At 43.4% G+C, this 18,748-nt stretch overlaps 1 protein-coding gene across 2 annotated transcripts in view; it reads left to right on the forward strand.

Moving 5' to 3' along the window:
• The window catches only part of CAD (carbamoyl-phosphate synthetase 2, aspartate transcarbamylase, and dihydroorotase), a 246,727-nt gene that overhangs the window by 64,289 nt on the left and 163,690 nt on the right, over positions 1–18,748 (forward strand). For both annotated transcript variants that reach the window (XM_085870414.1, XM_085877653.1), the window contains exons 11-15: positions 3,971–4,204; positions 4,464–4,685; positions 4,779–4,967; positions 6,774–6,898; positions 9,893–10,026. In XM_085870414.1, coding sequence (XP_085726540.1) covers positions 3,971–4,204; positions 4,464–4,685; positions 4,779–4,967; positions 6,774–6,898; positions 9,893–10,026 — 904 coding nt within the window. The remainder of the gene's footprint in view (positions 1–3,970; positions 4,205–4,463; positions 4,686–4,778; positions 4,968–6,773; positions 6,899–9,892; positions 10,027–18,748) is intronic.

The raw sequence follows: 18,748 nt of genomic DNA on the forward strand, positions 1-18,748 counted from the left end.
GCAGCGCAAACCTCTGGTCTCGCCGAGGTCGGCCGCGCTGGCGCCGCAGGGCTTGCAGGCTCGGGATGTTTATCTGATTCGGTCCTGTCTGAGGGAGATGTGCCAACTTGTCGACCGGGGGCATTTGATGGTGCCGGGGGAGGTTCGCTTGGGGTGTCACCACGACCTCGCCGGAAGGCGTGTAAGCATGAGCTGCCTGGGGGCGCTTCTGCTGCGTAGTGATGCTGTGCTCCCCAACTTGCTTCTTGATATCTTTAACACGGCCAGGGTTTTGTGGTCTGCAGCCATCATTGGGTTCGTCGTGCACCTCAGTACTCTAGCACCTGTCCACTGCATTTTGGGATTCGACTCGAAAGGATGAATTATATGCCAGGTTAACACAGCGGCATTGAGGTTGCAGGTTGGGCAGATGAATCACGTTTTCTTTTGTGCCGGCTCTTCTGGGTTTGGTTCACGGCCACATAATTAATGCCGTTTTTGGGCTCTGGTTGCTTTCTGTGTGGTGGGGCCTATGATTTTTGATTAATGTCGTTTTGTGCCGCTTTGTTTTTTTTATGCCGTAGGTTGCTTTACCGATGTTTCTCATTCTAATGGTCATTTTATACTCATGTTTTTAGGAGGGAGGAATGTGGTGTAGTGGCGTACGTGGGCAGGGCACAATGCGGGGAGCGTTGTGGGGGCGTGGAGGTGTGGTGTTGGTGGTCACGTGTCTGCAAGGCTTATAGGTGTTTGCGCTGCTTGAGGCATGTGTCTAGTTTGCAGTAGTGTGCATCCAGACGGGCAATAAACAGAGTTCGACAACCCTCACGACTATCCGAGTCCCACTGCCCTCCGGACACTACACATCTAATTACCAGGAGACACGCCGTCGGTACGCCTTGTTCAAGCTGCATCACCTGACCCGATCAGATGCATCCGAGCGTAACTGCCAAGGACGTACCGGTTACGAAAACAGATCTTTGGGGGATAACGTCCTGGCTAGCCTAGGATACGGACCATGCTGGACCAATGAAGGAAAAGACGAAACCGAGCTGGGAACATTTCTATACAAGCATTTATTTACAATTAGCGAGGAATGGTATGTGGTACAGAAAATGGTTTTTATTTTATTTTATTTTATTATGTACAGCAGGGGATAGCAAGGAATTTGTGGAGTGCAACAAAAGGCAAGCAATTTACAAAAGCAGACACAGAGCAGACTTATCCCGTTATATCTTCTACAATCTTAATTTAAGCTACGACAGGTGCCGACACACACGCACACACACACACACACACACACACACACACACACACACACACACACACCCAATGAAGATTAGTTAGCCAGAAGGAAGGAGACGAGATGAGAACTAACGGCCTCTCAATACCTGGCGCGATCTGCTGACCGTGCAATCCTGTACACTTTGGGGGACATTCGGCTTGAGCAATCCTACCTTAAGAGTCGGCGCATTATCTCTTGCTTGATCACTTTGCCAGTGCTCTCGGAAATGCGTGCTCTGCACTGGTCCAGAAGAACGTCTGTCGCACACCAACCCTGAGTGTAGATACAGTGACAGGCAGACAACGAGATGCATTGAAGAGAGGGCGGAGCAGAGAGGTGGAGAAGTGGGCATGGCAAACAGGCAGAGACAGTGTGAGGCAGGCAGCCAAGAGGGAGGAGAGAGAGAGAGAGGGTGGATTGCTTTGCAATCCGCTTTTTATAAGCCACGGGCGAAGGGTGGGGCGACGACATGAAGCGACTTGCCATCATCCGAATCGTGCCCTACCATTGGATCCCGGCCCCGTCCTGCCAGGCTCCTGTGACTGGAAGCGGCCTCATTGGCACATCTGGCGCGACACGGAGTCCTGCACCAAACTCCCGGGCCATGTTCTGGTGACTGGACGAGGGTCGTGTCTGTCCCGCATGCCCGTTCGGGGCACCTCCTGCAAGCTGCGGTTGGTGCTGTTAACGTGCTTGGCCCGTCCCCGCACTATGCGGTCTGAGTGGACTGGGCCATGCAGCACGCCCGTTTGGTGGCAAATTGCATCGATGTGGAGGTGCGGGGTGATTTTTTTTTTCCTGTGTGCGGGAGATGTTGGTTGTCGAGGTGGTGAGCTTCTAGTGAGCGAAGGTGGAGCAAGGTGAGACGCCGTTGTAAATCGGCGCGCAGATTTGAATGAAAGGGCACGCCACATGCGCGCCCGGGAGTGTCCTCTTCGTGATTTTCACAGGCAGCCGCCTGGGTGCGGTGCCTGCTTCGATTTGTATCATGGATAAAAGGAAAGGGTTGGAATGAAAATCAGGATTAAATGGAAAATAGAGATATAATTCGACCAAGCTATAAGACCCACACAACGCACTTCGTCTCATTAACCCATTAGACACGAGGGGAAGGTCTGACTGCACGAAGGCTAACAAGATAACTGCCTGGGGATCACTATGTTGGGTGCCATTGCCTTTTAGGCATACGGTTTTTTTTGCAGAATTACAACAATATATATATATGTGTGTATATATATATATATATATATATATATATATATATATATATATATATATATATATATATATATATATATATATATATATATATATATATATATATATATATATATATATATATATTCATTGGTATAAAAGCTTGTCAAAAATGATGGGCTGGAATTATTTTATTCAAAATATTCAGAGACTGGAGGATATGATGTTTTGTAGCAGGATAAAGCATTGTTTTAAAATGCTACATGTCCAAATGTTACCCTATTTTCTTTATCTTCTGGGACTTTTCATTTAGAGGGTACAGCCTCGTGAGCATGCCATAGCCTGAAGCCTCGGCCTAGCATCAGGTGTTTTTTTATCTTCTTTATTTATTAGACATCATATGTCTGTAAAGGAACATTCATTTTATTCTGCGTGTGTTACACATCACATGTCGTTAATTTCACTTCCCTGGGCCCCTGTATTTATTGTTTGTTTGGTTTGTTTTTAATGCTTCTGTACAACACCTGGAGGCCCAGTTGCAGGTCACCATGCACATTTCCAAAAGAAGAGACATAATTGCTCTTTCCTGGAAAATGATTTTCGAGTTTTTTGTTTTTTATCTTGAAAAAATAGACCGCAGTGATCATACAGTCGTGTTAAAAGATTGGCCTTTAAAACCCTTCTTAAGTCGTCCTTTTGAAGGGGGACAGACATCTCACAAACAAATACACAAACACATTCTCGTTTATATGGTAGAAATATAACACCGGCTGGTATCAGCAGAACATCCACGCAATGTAAAATGTGATTTAAACAATATTGTTACGGTTGTGGGAAAGGGACCCTGGGATGTCACACTCAATACATGAGGGATTCCCTAGTTAGATACCTCATTAGTAATTGTGCTTAGTCAGGTACCTTGCCCTCGTATCAAGGATGGGGGAAATGTGTTAATGCTAGCATGTTCCATCACCATTGAAATTCCCCCATCCATCCATCCATCCATTCATCCCAGCCCCTACCCTTCTCAGACCTCTCGAGACCCAGTAAACCCCCTCTCCACTCAATCCATTTCAATACCTTCCATCCTCAATCCCTCCCCCCCCCCTGCACCTTTCCACAGCGCAAACAGCACTGACCCCACAATCAGAGCCGACATTAGGACTACCATCAACCATTGGGCAAGTCAATCTCAGTGCTAATGCACCACTGCGGCTCCCAACCATGTACCATGTATCATGTGAAAATGTTGAAAGCTAGAAGAGCATTCATCTAGAAAAGTGTGGGAGGAGTCCATTTAATTAAATAATCCTAGCCACCTGGTTTAATTGATTAAGTGAGAGCGAATTGGTTATTCCTTCCATTCACAGGTGAGCAATGTGAGTGCATCTTGTGTCAGTTGTGGCCTCAATATGGTTGAAGATTATGTGGACCCAACTACTACCTTTGATGCTTATAAAGATTTTTGAAGTTCTTCAAGCCCCTAAGGTTATTCTCTATCCTGAACAGGTGATTCAGAGTGAACGGCCAGATGGTGTGCTTCTCACATTTGGTGGTCAAACTGCACTAAATTGTGGTGTGGAGTTGACCAAGCAGGGTGTTCTGCAGCGATACGGCACACGCGTTCTTGGAACTCCTGTGGCTTCAATTGAGATGACAGAAGATCGCAAAGTATTTGTGGAAAAAATGGCCGAGATTGGAGAACATGTGGCACCCAGTGAAGCAGCTATGTCCCTTGCACAGGTCAGCCGTGTTCAGGAAAGGAGAGATATTTGCATTTCCTCATGTGTCGCTTTTCTTCAATGAGGTCCCTTTGTCTTACCTCTCTGACATCTAGATTTCCTCTCTTTTGCTTGAATTTCCTCCCTGCCCCCTCCCTTCACTCCCAATCCACCTCACATTTCAGTTCAGGTTTGTCCTATAATCCTTAGTTTGTGACTTATTGTAAATCATCTCATTGCCCCTCCATGTTTTTCATCTTTCTAATCTCCCTTATGTCCAGGCCATTGCTGCAGCTCATCGTATTGGTTATCCAGTTCTTGTGCGTTCTGCATTTGCCCTTGGTGGCCTTGGCTCAGGATTTGCAACAAACGCCGAAGAACTGTCATCATTGGTGACACAATCCTTTACACACAGCTCACAAGTCCTCATCGACAAGTCGCTGAAAGGCTGGAAGGAAATCGAGTATGAGGTTGTCCGTGATGCCTACAACAACTGCATCACGGTACACACAAACTGCACACAAAAACCATCCTTTTGTCGATTTGATATCGGGCCCTTGTTTGCTTACCTTAAGTGATGACATGTTGCTTTCCAGGTATGTAACATGGAAAATGTGGACCCTCTGGGGATACACACTGGGGAGTCGATTGTCGTGGCTCCTAGTCAAACCCTGAATGACCACGAATACCACTTGCTGCGAAGCACAGCTATTAAAGTGGTGCGTCACCTTGGCGTAGTAGGCGAGTGCAACATCCAATATGCCCTGAATCCAGAGTCTGAGCAGGTGAGCTTTTATGGTTATGTTTATGCTTATTAGGTTTTGGGAATCTGAAAGGTGCTTTGGTTTGGTAAAGAAATACAGCATGGCTGGGCTGATGAAGGAATTAAAAAAAAAAAATTTCTTATATGTGTACTTTGGAAGACATTCAAGATTGTGTAGAAGTTGTATTACAGAAGAACCTTAGGGAGAGTTGTACCTGTTTGTGGGCAGCACCTTTCTGGATATTTAATTAATTGGGGTTGTTCAATAATGTCTGGTTGCACAAAATGTATTCCTTGTATTTAAAAGTGTGGTCGCAACCTTCAGTAATCTGGTAATGACACACAACTACCTCCCATGGCCAAGTTCCAAATTCCTGCCCCAACTGCTGCTGGGAAAGGGATGGCAAATCGCCCAACATGATCCCAGGCCAAGAAACTGCTTCGGCAGAACCAACGCTCTGTAACACAGTATGGTACATAGGAAATTGGAAACTATTTGGTTGGACTTCCTTTCTGCTATAGTATACTGTATGTAAAATGGCAACCCATTTCACTTTGCTGCAATACAACAACAGATCACTGGAGTTTCACTCACCTTGCAACAATATATATATATATATATATATATATATATATATATATATATATATATATATATATATATATATATATATATATATATATATATATATATATATATATATATATATATATATATATATATATATATATATATATATATATATATACTGAACAAAAATATAAACACACCAACCTAAATATCTAAGTCAAGATTGCCATTATGGGAAAATGGTCAAACCGATGATATGTTTGAGCAATGGTTCCTTTGTTTTGCTCAAGACAGATGTTCCCATTGAAATTGACCACTCTGAGTGTGTGGACTCACACGTTGAGTAATCCTTCCCATGAGCACCATGGGGCTTGACAGAGTGATGGTCAGTGAGCATGACCAGGACACAAACACTCCCTATAGCTTGCCCGATAAAAGGCCTCCCCAAAATGTGGACTGGTGCCAAATGTCAACATGCCACAGATGTCACAAATCTTGAGGGAGCGTGCCATTGGCATGCTGAATGCTGGGACGTCAGTACGGGCCGTTGCAGCACACTTCAATGTCCACCACTCCACCATTAGCCGCCTGAGAACGCGCCTCGGAGAGACTGGAAGCACCGTGAACCGCCCACATGCCCGGCGACCACGTGTGACCACCGCCGGTCAGGATCGTCACATGAGGCTGCAACATCTCCGGGATCGACTCCGACCGGCCACGAGGACTGCCGATGAGACTGTCGGGCTGCATAACAGGCGCAGGCGATAATCTGGTGATGTCCATGCGCCGGAGATGCACCGCTCTGCGCGACGCCAACGGTGGACACACCCGCTACTGACTGTGTGAACTCTGACAGTGACACCTCGGTTGTGTCGGCTGTTGTAGCGCAAAGACTGTCGCCAGAATTCTCAAGGAACTCTTTGAAATTTAATGCTCAATTGTCATGGATTCTATAACCAAATTGTTGTGAAGATTTAGTATTAATGAGTTTGAGGTAAAATAGTAACAATCGCTTGGTGCGTTTATATTTTTGTTCAGTGTATATATATATATATATATATATATTTTTTTTTTTACCGCCTAAAACCTGACCGGGCACACCCTCAGTACAACCACCAATTTCCAACTCGATTTTCTTATCAATCATCTTGTTTTCACGTGATTGGTTTGCATCTAAGATGGTGAACCAGTAAGATAAACATGCTTCTTACGGCAGTCTTCTAAATGACAAATTTGTTTTGCTTTTTCTGTCTTCAGTACTTCATCGTTGAGGTGAATGCTCGCCTTTCCCGAAGTTCTGCGTTGGCAAGCAAGGCCACTGGCTATCCTTTGGCATATGTTGCTGCCAAGTTGGCTCTTGGCATTCCCCTTCCAGTCCTCAGGTAACAAGTGGTAAACTTTTATAATAAGCAGTGATATTTACATGTATTGCTGGAGAGATTCAATTTTATAACACATAAAAATTGAACAAAAGCAATGGTTTTCTCCACAAGGCTGAGCAGTTTGTTTTGTATCCCACTGATTGGCCGGATGTGCATCCAAACCTTAATCAAAACCTAATCGGCTTGTTTTCCTCTGCTACTCAACTCATCCACCTAGTTTTGTCATTCATCCACTGCTTTTTAAGACATCGTGCTGTATGTCATTTTTGGCCGTAACTTTCGATGGGGAAGAATCGCTTTAAAAATTCTCGTATCCGGATCTTCACCAAAATCAAATCAATTCGTCGGGGTCATGCACCCAACCTGTCCTCCAAGTTTCATCCAAATCCATCCATACCACTACTTTTTGACATATCCGGCTCACAGACAAACAGGGGCGAGTACATAGCCTCTGTCCACCTTTGGTGGCGGAGGTAAAAATAGGCTCTTAATAATCTGCTTTTTATGTACTGGGCAGGTGGGCACATGCATCAGGCTCGGTGAATATGATAAAGATGTACATAAAATCCACCAAACAATTTCTTCATCTTATCAGACTTTGTTCGCATTTGAGGACTATTCAGTGACGGGTATTGTCCTTTTTGAGAGAAAGAAACGGATGTGCAGACAGTGACGACCATTGCATTAAAAATTATTTACTGGGATGAAATATTTTGTTGACCGCTGGATTCGGTGCATTAAAATGAGGGTTAAGATGATGTAAAATAATGTGAAGTGAAGGGTCAGGAGTCTGAAGTGAAGGCCCGCTGGGCCGATTACTTTGAGCGGCTGTACCAGGCTGATCCACCAGCTGTCGAGTTGGATGTCAGGGATATTACAATCCCGATTGCTGACCTTCCAATCAACTGTGGTCCACCTTTGTTTGTGGAAACACGGGCTGCAGTGAACCGGTTGAAATGGGATAAAGCTCCTGGGATATGTGGCATCCATGCTGAACTTCTCAAGGCAGGTGGAAATGCTGCACTCATGTCATTGCATGCAGTTCTGTGCTCTGCCTGGAACACAGGAATCATCCCAACTGACTGGAAGAGGGGCCTTGTTTTCCCTCTCTGGAAAGGGAAGGGTGATCGCCAGGACTGCAACAACTATCGAGGGGTGACGCTGCTCTCAGTGCCGGGCAATTCGGATAATTCTTCAGGTCTTTGCTCGCATAATTCTTGATAGGGTTCGCCACCATCTGCTTGAGCACCAGCATGCAGAGCAGTCAGGCTTTACACCAAAGAGGTCAATGATTGACCATATCACTTGCTCTTCGGGTCCTCACCAAACGCAGATGACAGTTTCAGCAGGGGCTGCTTGCAGCCTTTGTTGATCTCTGTAAAGCGTTTGATTCAGTGAATCGGGATGCCCTCTGGAGGATTCTTGGTCTTCGTGGGGTTCCAAAATTGATCGATCTGATGTCTGAACTCTACTCTGGTACTGAGAGTGCTGTGAGATGTGGTGGTTCCATCTCTGACTTATTTCCAGTTGTTACTGGAGCGCATCAGGGGTGTGTACTTGCCCCCACACTTTTCAGTATTTGTATGGACTGGATTCTGGGGAGGATGTCGGAGAAATCAAGGTGCGGTGCATCGTTTGGGAATGTCAAGATCTCTGACCTTGATTTCGCAGATGATGCAGTCATCTTTGCGGAGACTCTAGATATCCTTTTGGGGGCCCTCGAGGTGTTGAATGAGGAGTTGGAAACGCTAGGATTATGGGTTTCCTGGGTCAAAACTGAGATCCAGGCTTTCAATGACATCTTGGATGCTGCTCTCCTGTCTATGCCTGTTTGTGGTGAGGATGTTGAGGTCATGGAGAGATGCACTTACCTTGGCAGTGATATTCATGTCTGCTGGCTGTGAGCCAGAGGTCAACAGACCCCTGGGTCGGGCCTGGGAAGTCATGGATTCACTGGATCATCGGGTGTGGTGTTGTCGGTACCTTTGCGGGAGGACGAAAGTCAGAGTCTTTAGGTCCTTGGTGCTTCCAGTCTTGCTCTATGGATGTGAGACTTGGACTCTGACCAGGGATCTGAGATGGAAACTTAATTCCTTTGGTACCAGGTCTCTTCGGAGAATCCTTGGCTTCCGCTGGTCAGACTTTGTGTCCAACGAGCGGTTGCTGAGAGAGACTCAAATGAGATTTGTTTGCCTGCATTGTCCGTGAGCATCAGCTGCAGCTGTATGGACGTGTGGCTCATTTTCCTGATGCTGATCCTGCCCACCAGATTCTCTCAGCGAGGGAGTCTTGTGAGTGGGGGAGGCCATTGTGCCGACCACGTGCCTCGTGGTTGCAGCAGGTTGATCAGCATCTCAAGGAGATGGGGACGGGCCATTTATCTGCCTAGGTGATGGCCAGGCGGAGGACCCTGGAGTACCGGAAGAAAGTGGATGCAGCGATGCGCTGCTCTGGCGCATGCTCCCATACCTGACCTGACCTGAGGGTTGGTTATGGATGAATTGATGGAGGTTAAACCAAGGAGAAAAGAGTTTCCAGTGGGGGTTTGGGAGGGTGAGGGGTCAAGGGAGGTATGGTGGATCGTGGCTTGAGCGCAAGACAGTTGGGGGATTGGCGATGGATTGTAAGATGGCTTGAAAGATAGATTGATTGAATGTTGGAAAGTTGGATAGAGCTAAGTGGAGGTTGGGCGATTTCATGAAGGAGAAAGCCATAGCTGAACCCTCACCACGTTTCCCCCCATCCCCTATACAGAGATAAGGGACCTATGTAAGCATGCACACGAACAAAATAATTCCTTAATCGTAACAATACGTTACATTTTATGCATCACGTGTGCAAACAAGTGCATCTCTTTCACCAACATCCCATTTCACTTGATGAAAGAAATATAATAAATTGAACATGATATTTTATGTAATATTCAGTTGTGGTTGTTTATCCAATAATCATGTTTTGTTATGCTTAAACATGTGTGATGATGAACTTCGGCAGGAACTCTGTGACCAATTCTACAACTGCCAATTTTGAACCAAGTTTAGACTACTGTGTGGTGAAAGTTCCACGTTGGGATTTGAGCAAGTTTCTGCGCGTGAGCACAAAAATCGGAAGCTCCATGAAGAGCGTTGGTAAGTATATTATCATTTTACAACTATATATATATATATTACTGTATACATAGGAGCAGGGTATGCTTACACAACGTAGAAGCATACGAACCGTGTTTCCCCATTGTCTCGGGTCACTCACCTGCATTTATTTATATTTTCATTTGTTTATCATTGCAATTACGGATGCTTTCCGACAGTGCTGTGATTTTTTTTTTCCTGGTGTATTGGCTTCGATGTCCGTCGGCACACAGAATTACCGTGCTTCGCCATTGTATCGGGTCGCTCACCTGCATTTTTTTCATTCAGTTTTTTTTCCATTTGTTTATCTTGCCAAAACGAAGTTTTTACAAGATATGTTAGTCAGCTTGTATTTTTTTTTTGTTTTTGTTTGTTTGTCTGTAATCATGTATAAAAAAATTCTGCAGAGCACAGTTATCATCGGAAATTTTTGTAACTTTGCATATCAGAGGCCTATAGAGGTCCCTTTCAGTGCACAAAATTTTGAAGGTCAAGGTCAAAGGTCAAGGTCACTTTGTCGCAAATCAGGGGAGTCGACGAAACCCTTATTTTTTGAGTAATTTTGATCGGATCGTCTTCAAACTTCATGGGAATATAGTTCATGGTCTGGCGCTCAGCTGATTAATTTTTGGTAGCGATTGGCCTTGACCTTCATGGTTAGCGCCTGAAGTCAAACATATTTGACCCCAAGGTCAAATTTTCAAGTTTTAGGAACCATATCGTGTAGTACCTCAAATTGAACACCTCGATGAGTGCTTTCTAGATATGTCAAGCTTGAGACATTATGACATCATTTGGTGACGTTATGACGCAAAAGCATATTTTTCATGGTTACTCTGTAGAACGATTCTCATCGGAATCTCTCGTAGGCAGATATTCCTCAAGGAATCGCTCCTGGTGGATAGCAGCTCTGTTCACCTCAGTGTGACCTTAAAGAAGTCACACGTGGTCACCTTTTGGCAAGATACGGGTCACCCTGCGGGTGACATTGGTTTATTTATATTTTCATTTATGGATGTTGTCCGATGATTCTATGATTTTTTTTTCTGGGTGTAGCGGCTTTGATGTCCATTGGCACACAAAATTTCAGCTTTCTACGTCACCTAGAAGGTTCCGATCTTTCATATCAGTCAGTCAGTCAGTGGTTAGAAAGAGCTTTATTTATTAGATACAAGCAAATACAACCCGTCGCTTCGCTGACTGGGACAATAAAGGGAAGGAGGGAGGGAGAGGGAGGAGGAGGGGGAGAGGAGGGAGACAGACACTTTTTGACTTTTGAAGTCCTTTTATCACAAAATACAAAAAAATATATAATTTCACCAACCATTGTTACATAAAAGCAATGAAACAAAGGAAGCTACAGAACAATACTAAAATACAATTCAACAAATAGGAAAAGAAAAGGAGGAGAAAAAGAGAAGAAAATAAATTAAGAAAGAAGAAAACATTAACTTTGTACACTACCCATCACACACTACAAAAGTATTATCAGTTGGTTCTCACGAACCTCACAAATTCCTTCCTGACACCAAGTATTGGTGAACTCATCGAGCTTTTTAGCATCTTCAGAGAAAAAAAATTCAAGTTTTTATTCTCGCTGACACGAGAGCATTAAAGAAGAACATTACATTGCATTGCCCGATGGTTTTTTCCATTTCATCTTTCTTTCCTTGAGAGATATATTGCCAATTTGGCAGTTGCTACGAGAAACCTCATAAGTATATTTGCCTTATTAGGCTTGGCATGAAAACCAAAAATAAAGGAATGCAACGAGAATACAACATTCATTTTGTGTGACACAAAATTATACCAATGAAATAAAGGGACCAATCTCACACAATGAAGGCATGGAACACATCTTCCGTACATATACAAAACGGGCAATACGTAGATGCAGAAGAGAAATGACTAATTAGCCTCTTGGAAGGGACTATCCAGTGGATCAACCTCCATTGGAGATCACCGGACCTTTTACTTATGAGCTTGCTACACATAGAGTCCCGTACAGGTTCAGAAGGGGGTCCGGCAGGCATCAGTCTGTCTCTTCCACCGGGTTGCTCCTTTTAATGGCTAATCCCCGAGCAGTAACTTAACACAAGAGTTATACAAATCTTTACTGCTCGCCTTTTGAAAGAGGTTTAACCCCATTCTAATTGGGGGCAAGTTGTTGGGAATGAACTACACACAATCTGGGGAAAACCCACTCATTGTACAATGCTTCATGCTCCTGAGTCCAAACTAATCCCAGTTAGAACCCTATTCATGTGACCTCTCACAAGACTTTTCCAATCACTCTTTTAGAGCGAGTTCCCATTAGGTTGGCTATTTCTTGAGCAGATTTCCACCCACAACCTGAAACATGCCGGAGGTGCCATACTTTTGTAATGCCAGCTGATATAAAATGTTGGCAGAAGTCCTGACTTCTGGGAACACTGGGGAAGAGAAGATTATAGACCAAAGGTTCTTGAGCGAACATCTTCGTGATACAGGTGTCCTGCTGGCGGCACACTGAAAGGTTCTGCCAGGCATTCAATAGACTGTTAAAAATCAGAGACAGATGATGTGTTAACACATTGAAGCAGGACTAGAAAACATTCACGGCCATATCCAAGTCCACCCGCTTGCTGCAGAATATGAGAAGCCAGGAGATGGTTTGGTAATTGCTCTTCTGATAATTTTTGGACAGAGCATAGCCGAAAGGCCATTATCTGGCTCCTGATGTCGACCATACGATGTTTGGTCGTAACCAGTGATGGCCTCCCAAAAAGAAGTCCAACAGTTGCCTTTGCATTCCCTTTAACAAGCTTTCCAGTGGTTGTAGGCAAATCAACCTGTGCCATAATAAGGAGGCAAATAAATTATTGATTACCAGGACCTGGCCTTTCTACAAAAGGTGGGGCAGGGCTTTCTTCCACCTACTCAATCTTTTTCCCACACGTTCAGTGACACCATCCCAGTTTTTCTGGCCATATCATGGGGATCCTAGAAAAACCCCGAGATATTTACCAGCTTCATCCATCCATTTTAGCTTTGTAGGAAAGTGTACTGGTGGGAAACGTGCCATTCCAGGTGAATTGCTTCTCACACAGGGAACCCATAGAGCTTTGCTTCCCCCCCCCCCCAGTTACACTTCAGAGACGAAGCTAAACAAAACAAATCTAAGCACTTAACAAGAGCAGCAATGTCATTATTATCTTTAACAATCACCGGGACATCATCAGCATATGCCGATAGGATATCTCAAGGGTACTCGGGGGATAAAACCACTCCAGTGACGTTCTTCCTCGGTAACACCAAAAATGGTTCTAAAACAAGGGTGAATAATATGCCAGAGACTGGGCAGCCTTGCCTTACCCCCCTCTGTACCTGTATGGGGGAAACAAGCTCATTGTTTACCTTAATTATACTGAATATATTATTTCATAATAAGGCAATTGTAAGTCCTGAAATTAGCCACAAATCCAAAAACTTCCAACACATGATACAGAAAGCCATGGTCTGTGCTATCAAAAGCCTTTTCCAAATCAAGAAATATTAAACCAAAGTAATTCTGTGCACAATTACTCTCTATCAAGTCTCTTGTGCAAAAAATGTTATCATATATAGATCTTCCCGGTATACAATAACTCTGATCAGGATGGACCAGATCACCAATTACTTTTTCGAGTCGATTAGCCAAGGCTTTGGAAAAGTTTTTCTCATCAGTGCAAAGCAAAGAAACAGGTCTCCAATTCCTCATGTCGCAGGTCACCAACCAGCCTTTGGGAGAAGGGACATTACCGCTCTTCTCAGGCTTCGAGGCAGTTCTCCATGCAACAAAGACGATTCCGAGACGTGCATCATTTCTGGGCCTAACAGGCCCCGAAATTCGACATAAAATTCAGCCGGCAGGCCATCAATTCCGGGAGCACTTCCCGAGTCCATTTCAGTTAAGGCTTGGGTTAACTCCTGCATAATTGGTGAGTCCAAGTCTTGACACTGGGGCTCAGTTGGAGAGGAGAGGTGAGAGGATAATTGGTTCATAATTTCATCACAAATAGTTTATTTTGTAAATAGATTGGAGAAGAAATCCTTTACACACAACCTTATATCACTGAGATGAACTATAACAACTCCGTTGGGGTCGTAAACAGAAAAAGTAACATTGGGTGACTTACTGGAGGAATTTAAACTAAAAAAAAATGATTTACTAGGGGTATCTAATACCTTTTAAAGTTTTTAACCTTCAGTCTGAGTAACAACCCAGCTGATTTCTCTTGGATTAACTCTCTTAACTGAGTCTTCTTTTCAAGTAATAATTGGTAACTTCCTGTATCATTGCTGTTAGCCAGTTTACTTTCTCGGTGTACAATGTCAGCTTCTAAACAAGCCATTGTTATATTCTTAACATTTGTAGTGTTTGCCCTGAACTGCTGACAAAACACCCTAATCTGGGTTTTTGTATTGTCCCACCATAAATTCACTGAAGAAAAAGAGGGTTTTCTTAGGATTTGGTTCGCTCAAAAAACTTGGAAAGCTTCTTCAGAGAAACTGTCTTCCAGAACACTGGTATTAAATTTCCAAATGCACTTCTATATATTGATTGAGGGAGAAAAAGCCCCATGGTTACTAAAGGCCCGGTCACACCTTGACGTTTTAGCCAGCGATGGCAACGTATTAAAATGTATGTAAAACGCTGGCTTACGTTGAACTTTTGATGTTTTTTTTAAAGATTCGGACGTATTCATAGCGACTTGGTCTTATGTATAACGCATTGGTAACGGACACAGAATGTTTCGTTGTGTTATAGATAACTTATACCAACGAATGCTGAACCTGTTGTCGGCCTATACAACCGATGCCCAACGATAGTCTAACTTAGGCATAGCGCGTTGCACGCATCGCCGACGATGTCGTGACGTAGCCTATTAAAAGGCTGACGCACAACGATTCGAATCATAACTGCTGTAGAAATGGAAGTGTCAACATCACGGTCACACCTTGGCGATCTTGCCAGCGTATGCCGACCTAAGAAAAATGTGTCTAAAACGTTGGGGCACGTCAAATACGGTATGAGTAAGTTTGGTATACGTGAGTAGAACGCTAAAGTACGCTATCATACGTCGTAATAAGTAGAGTACGTCAAGAAATTTTAAACATGTTCAAAATTTTACGACATACTCGGCGTATGACACACGTTCCGCATGCGATGGGGATAAGTTTTACACACGTCCACAAAGGCTACTTATAAGCTACTCATAAGTCGAAACACGTCGCGGTAATGTCTTTTTACGCGAAACTTATTTCTAACTTATGTTTGACGTGCTTTGAACCAATTCTTTACGTAGTCCCAACACACATCGACGTATGTAGACGTATTCCAATGACGTCTTCCGGTCGACAAAAAAAAAAAAATTAACGTGTTTCTAGCTTACAACTGCCATATAAAGACGTGTTCCCAGCGGTTTTGGGAATTGGTATATAAAAATGCTGCTCATAAAAGGGGAACCCAACAACAGTGTTTTCGAGTCCTTTTTGAGTCGATGTCCATGTCAGCAGTATCAGTATCAGTCTTAGTATTAGTATTAGAAGTAGTTTGTTCATGTTGGCAGTAGTAGGTGAGTGTGAGGGGATGGTGTGGGTTATGATGGATCGTCCTTGCGTCCGCGTGTCCACGGGTATGAGACATCTTTTCACCATTGTTCGAAGTTCTTCGCGGCTAATTTTTTATGGGGCTTTTTCAACAATGAGCTATAGCTTATTTTTACGATTTAGGTCTATTCATAACGGGTTGGACAAATGCACAATGAACTAATAATGTGCATAGAGCGCTTTGATTACTTATAGATACGATATACCAACGAATAATTATCGTGAAGCCGGCGTTCACAAACTATGCCCAACGATAGCCTAACTTATCCATATCGTGTGGCAGTTTATCTTTGCCGGTGACGTGGGGTTTGCTATTCATAGGCTGCCACTCAACGATTTAAATGGCTGCATCTCCACTATTGAAAGTAGACGCTTGCGCTCAACAATTGGATTTTTTTTACACTCAACGACTTTTAAACGGTACCACTCAGCTATTTTCATTGTTTACAATGAACGATTTAAATTGCTGTCACTCGCCTTTGTTTTTTGACGCTAGGGTTTGGAAATTTGAAGCGTTTCTTCTGAACGTGTTAAAACGCTCAAACTCGACTATTTTAAATAGATGCTGCCGATGGACAATTGGAATCATAGCCAAGCTAGACATCGAAGTGTGAACATCCTCGTCATGCCGAAGAAAAGTTTGAAGAATGCTGCAAATAAGTGTCCTGGGCGTGGCCGTGGACGCTGACGCAAGGACGATCCATTATACCGACGTCTTTCAGCCTATGAGTAACTTAAAAGTAACGTCTGTCAATGTGTGGCAACGATCGCGTAACGTGCCAACAACACGTTAATCATAGGTTAGAAATAAGTTTCGGGTACGCTAAACATTACCTCGGCGTGTCTCAACTTATGATTAACTTACAAGTAGCATGTGTTGATGTCTGTCAACGATCGCAGACCGTGCATACACCTTGTGGCCAGCGTAGCGGAACGTGTGAGTCATACGCCGGCATACGTCGTGAAATTTCAAGCATGAAAAAATTTGAGGACAACCAAAAAGTACAACGTTTAAAGCCAACGTACAACAACGTATGGCAGTTTTTCAGCGTGCTCTCAATGTTATCAAAACTTACCCATAACGTATTCAACGTGTGCCAGCGTTTTAGAAAAAAAATTCAAAAATCGGCATACGTTGGCTAAAACGTCAAGGTGTGACCGGGCCTTAAGTGATGATCTGAGAATAAATCTGGAGAGACCACAGTGTTCCTAAAGCGTGAGTTTATATATCATCGGTCAAGTCTGGTAAAAGAAAACCTCCCTCTGGTAAGACGGCTCCACGTGAACTGGGATTCATTGGGGGTAAAGTACCCTCTATACATCTAACAAACCAACCCGAGAAAATAAAAGCGATAAATCACTACAAGATTCGAGATGAGGTTCTGGTATATTCCTGTCTAATCCGGGTTCAAAGGTCCAGTTAAAATCACCCCCAAAGCAAACAGAGTGACTTGAATCAACCGTCTGTAAGTGATTGATCACATCCACAAAGAAAGCTCTACGTTCTATGCTCCCACTAGGTGCATACACATGAAATAAAGTGAAATGGAAATGTTAATCACAGTTCAAGAGAGATAAACCAGCCTTTAACAATCTCCTGGAAGAGGCATGACTCAGGTGTAGGTCTCAGTATGCATTCAAAATGAAGTTTCTTAAAGTTACCGCTGATACGTTTGCTTCTTCCCATTGACTTGTTCTGATACACGATCCTCCTTACCTTGGAAGATCCTAGAATATGCATCAGATTGATTAAAAATCCACAACTCTCCCACAAACACATGCAGCTTCTTTTTACTTGTAGAGCCATTTCTTGTTCCTTCCTTTCATTTATGGATCTGTTTCTTCAATTCTCAGTCGTTTTTAGAAGATGAATAACACCAAACTATTGAACTTTTTAATTTTTAAATACTCAAATTTGTAAGCATGAAAGTACGTAATTTTATGTTCTCCTGCCTTGTGGGAGTTTGACTTTTTTCGGGCCGAGGGGAGAGCAAAAACGAGATCCTCTTAGTCGATCTTGTCCTCCACCAACTCTGTAATCTCCCAACTGTCCGCTCTTCGAACCTCACTTTCCCTCTCACGACACACTCACAAATCATAAGCTCGGGGAAGTGACTTGCTGGAACGAAGCCGGGAAGGCAGGGTTTCTCACCTGCTTGGACGTGCGGCATTGTTATTATTATCGTTGTTGTTGTTGTTGTTGTTGTTGTTATAGTGAACGTAATTTTATTGCTGGCTTGTAAATGCAAAAACAAAGGAAAAGGTCAAAGGGAGCAATTACATACTGGGGGAAATTGGCCTTAACCCCTACCTAATTAACACAGCACCTCCCCCCCATGTAGTCACAAGTAACACTTAAGCTCAGTTTCCCTACTTAATTTACATCGAGATGTCTCCTACACATCCACGGATCAAGCAACTCTATATAATCCTAACTTTGCGATGAAATTCCTCCATCTACCCCCTCAACCTAACAATATAATAATGCAGAATATCGTTTGCCCATCCCCCACTCAGTGGGAGACGGGGTTTTGCATTCACTTCTGTCTGTCTCTGTCCGGGCAGTAACCTTTTTTTTTTTAATAACTGTTTAAGCTTTAGTCATCAAATTTTCAACAAAGCTTTATTATGAGAATATGGAGAAGATGAATGAATAATTTGGTCAAAAGGTCAAATATACTGTTTGCATTTGGACGACTTATTCTGTATGCTAAAGCGGACGGGCTTTACATTTTCAGATGCTTTTTAGTTAGAATTTTTTTTTCATATTCACCTTCACTGAAGTAAGCTGGCCTTAAAGGTCCCCTGACATGCAAAACTTTCTGGTTATTTATATATTAACTTGACCTTCCGAGTGAAGAAATCACCCATGTTTTTTTAATCAAAAATGGGATAATTAGAACAATATTTCGATCATTTCTGTTGCTTTTCACAACTTGCTATGCCCTACCCCTAAAAAAAGTTGACTTCAGCGAATCACAGCATTGACGTCGCATACAGAAACTCGCACAGAGTGGATTGACTCGAGATCTCTCGAGTCCAGACCAGCGTTTCTCAACCTTTTTACCCTTGTGGAACCCTTGAAATAGTT

Source organism: Eptatretus burgeri, chromosome 1, assembly GCF_056783735.1.
Source record: "Eptatretus burgeri isolate ZD-2024b chromosome 1, Ebu_testis_v1, whole genome shotgun sequence".
In the NCBI taxonomy this organism is placed as follows: Eukaryota; Metazoa; Chordata; class Myxini; order Myxiniformes; family Myxinidae; genus Eptatretus; species Eptatretus burgeri.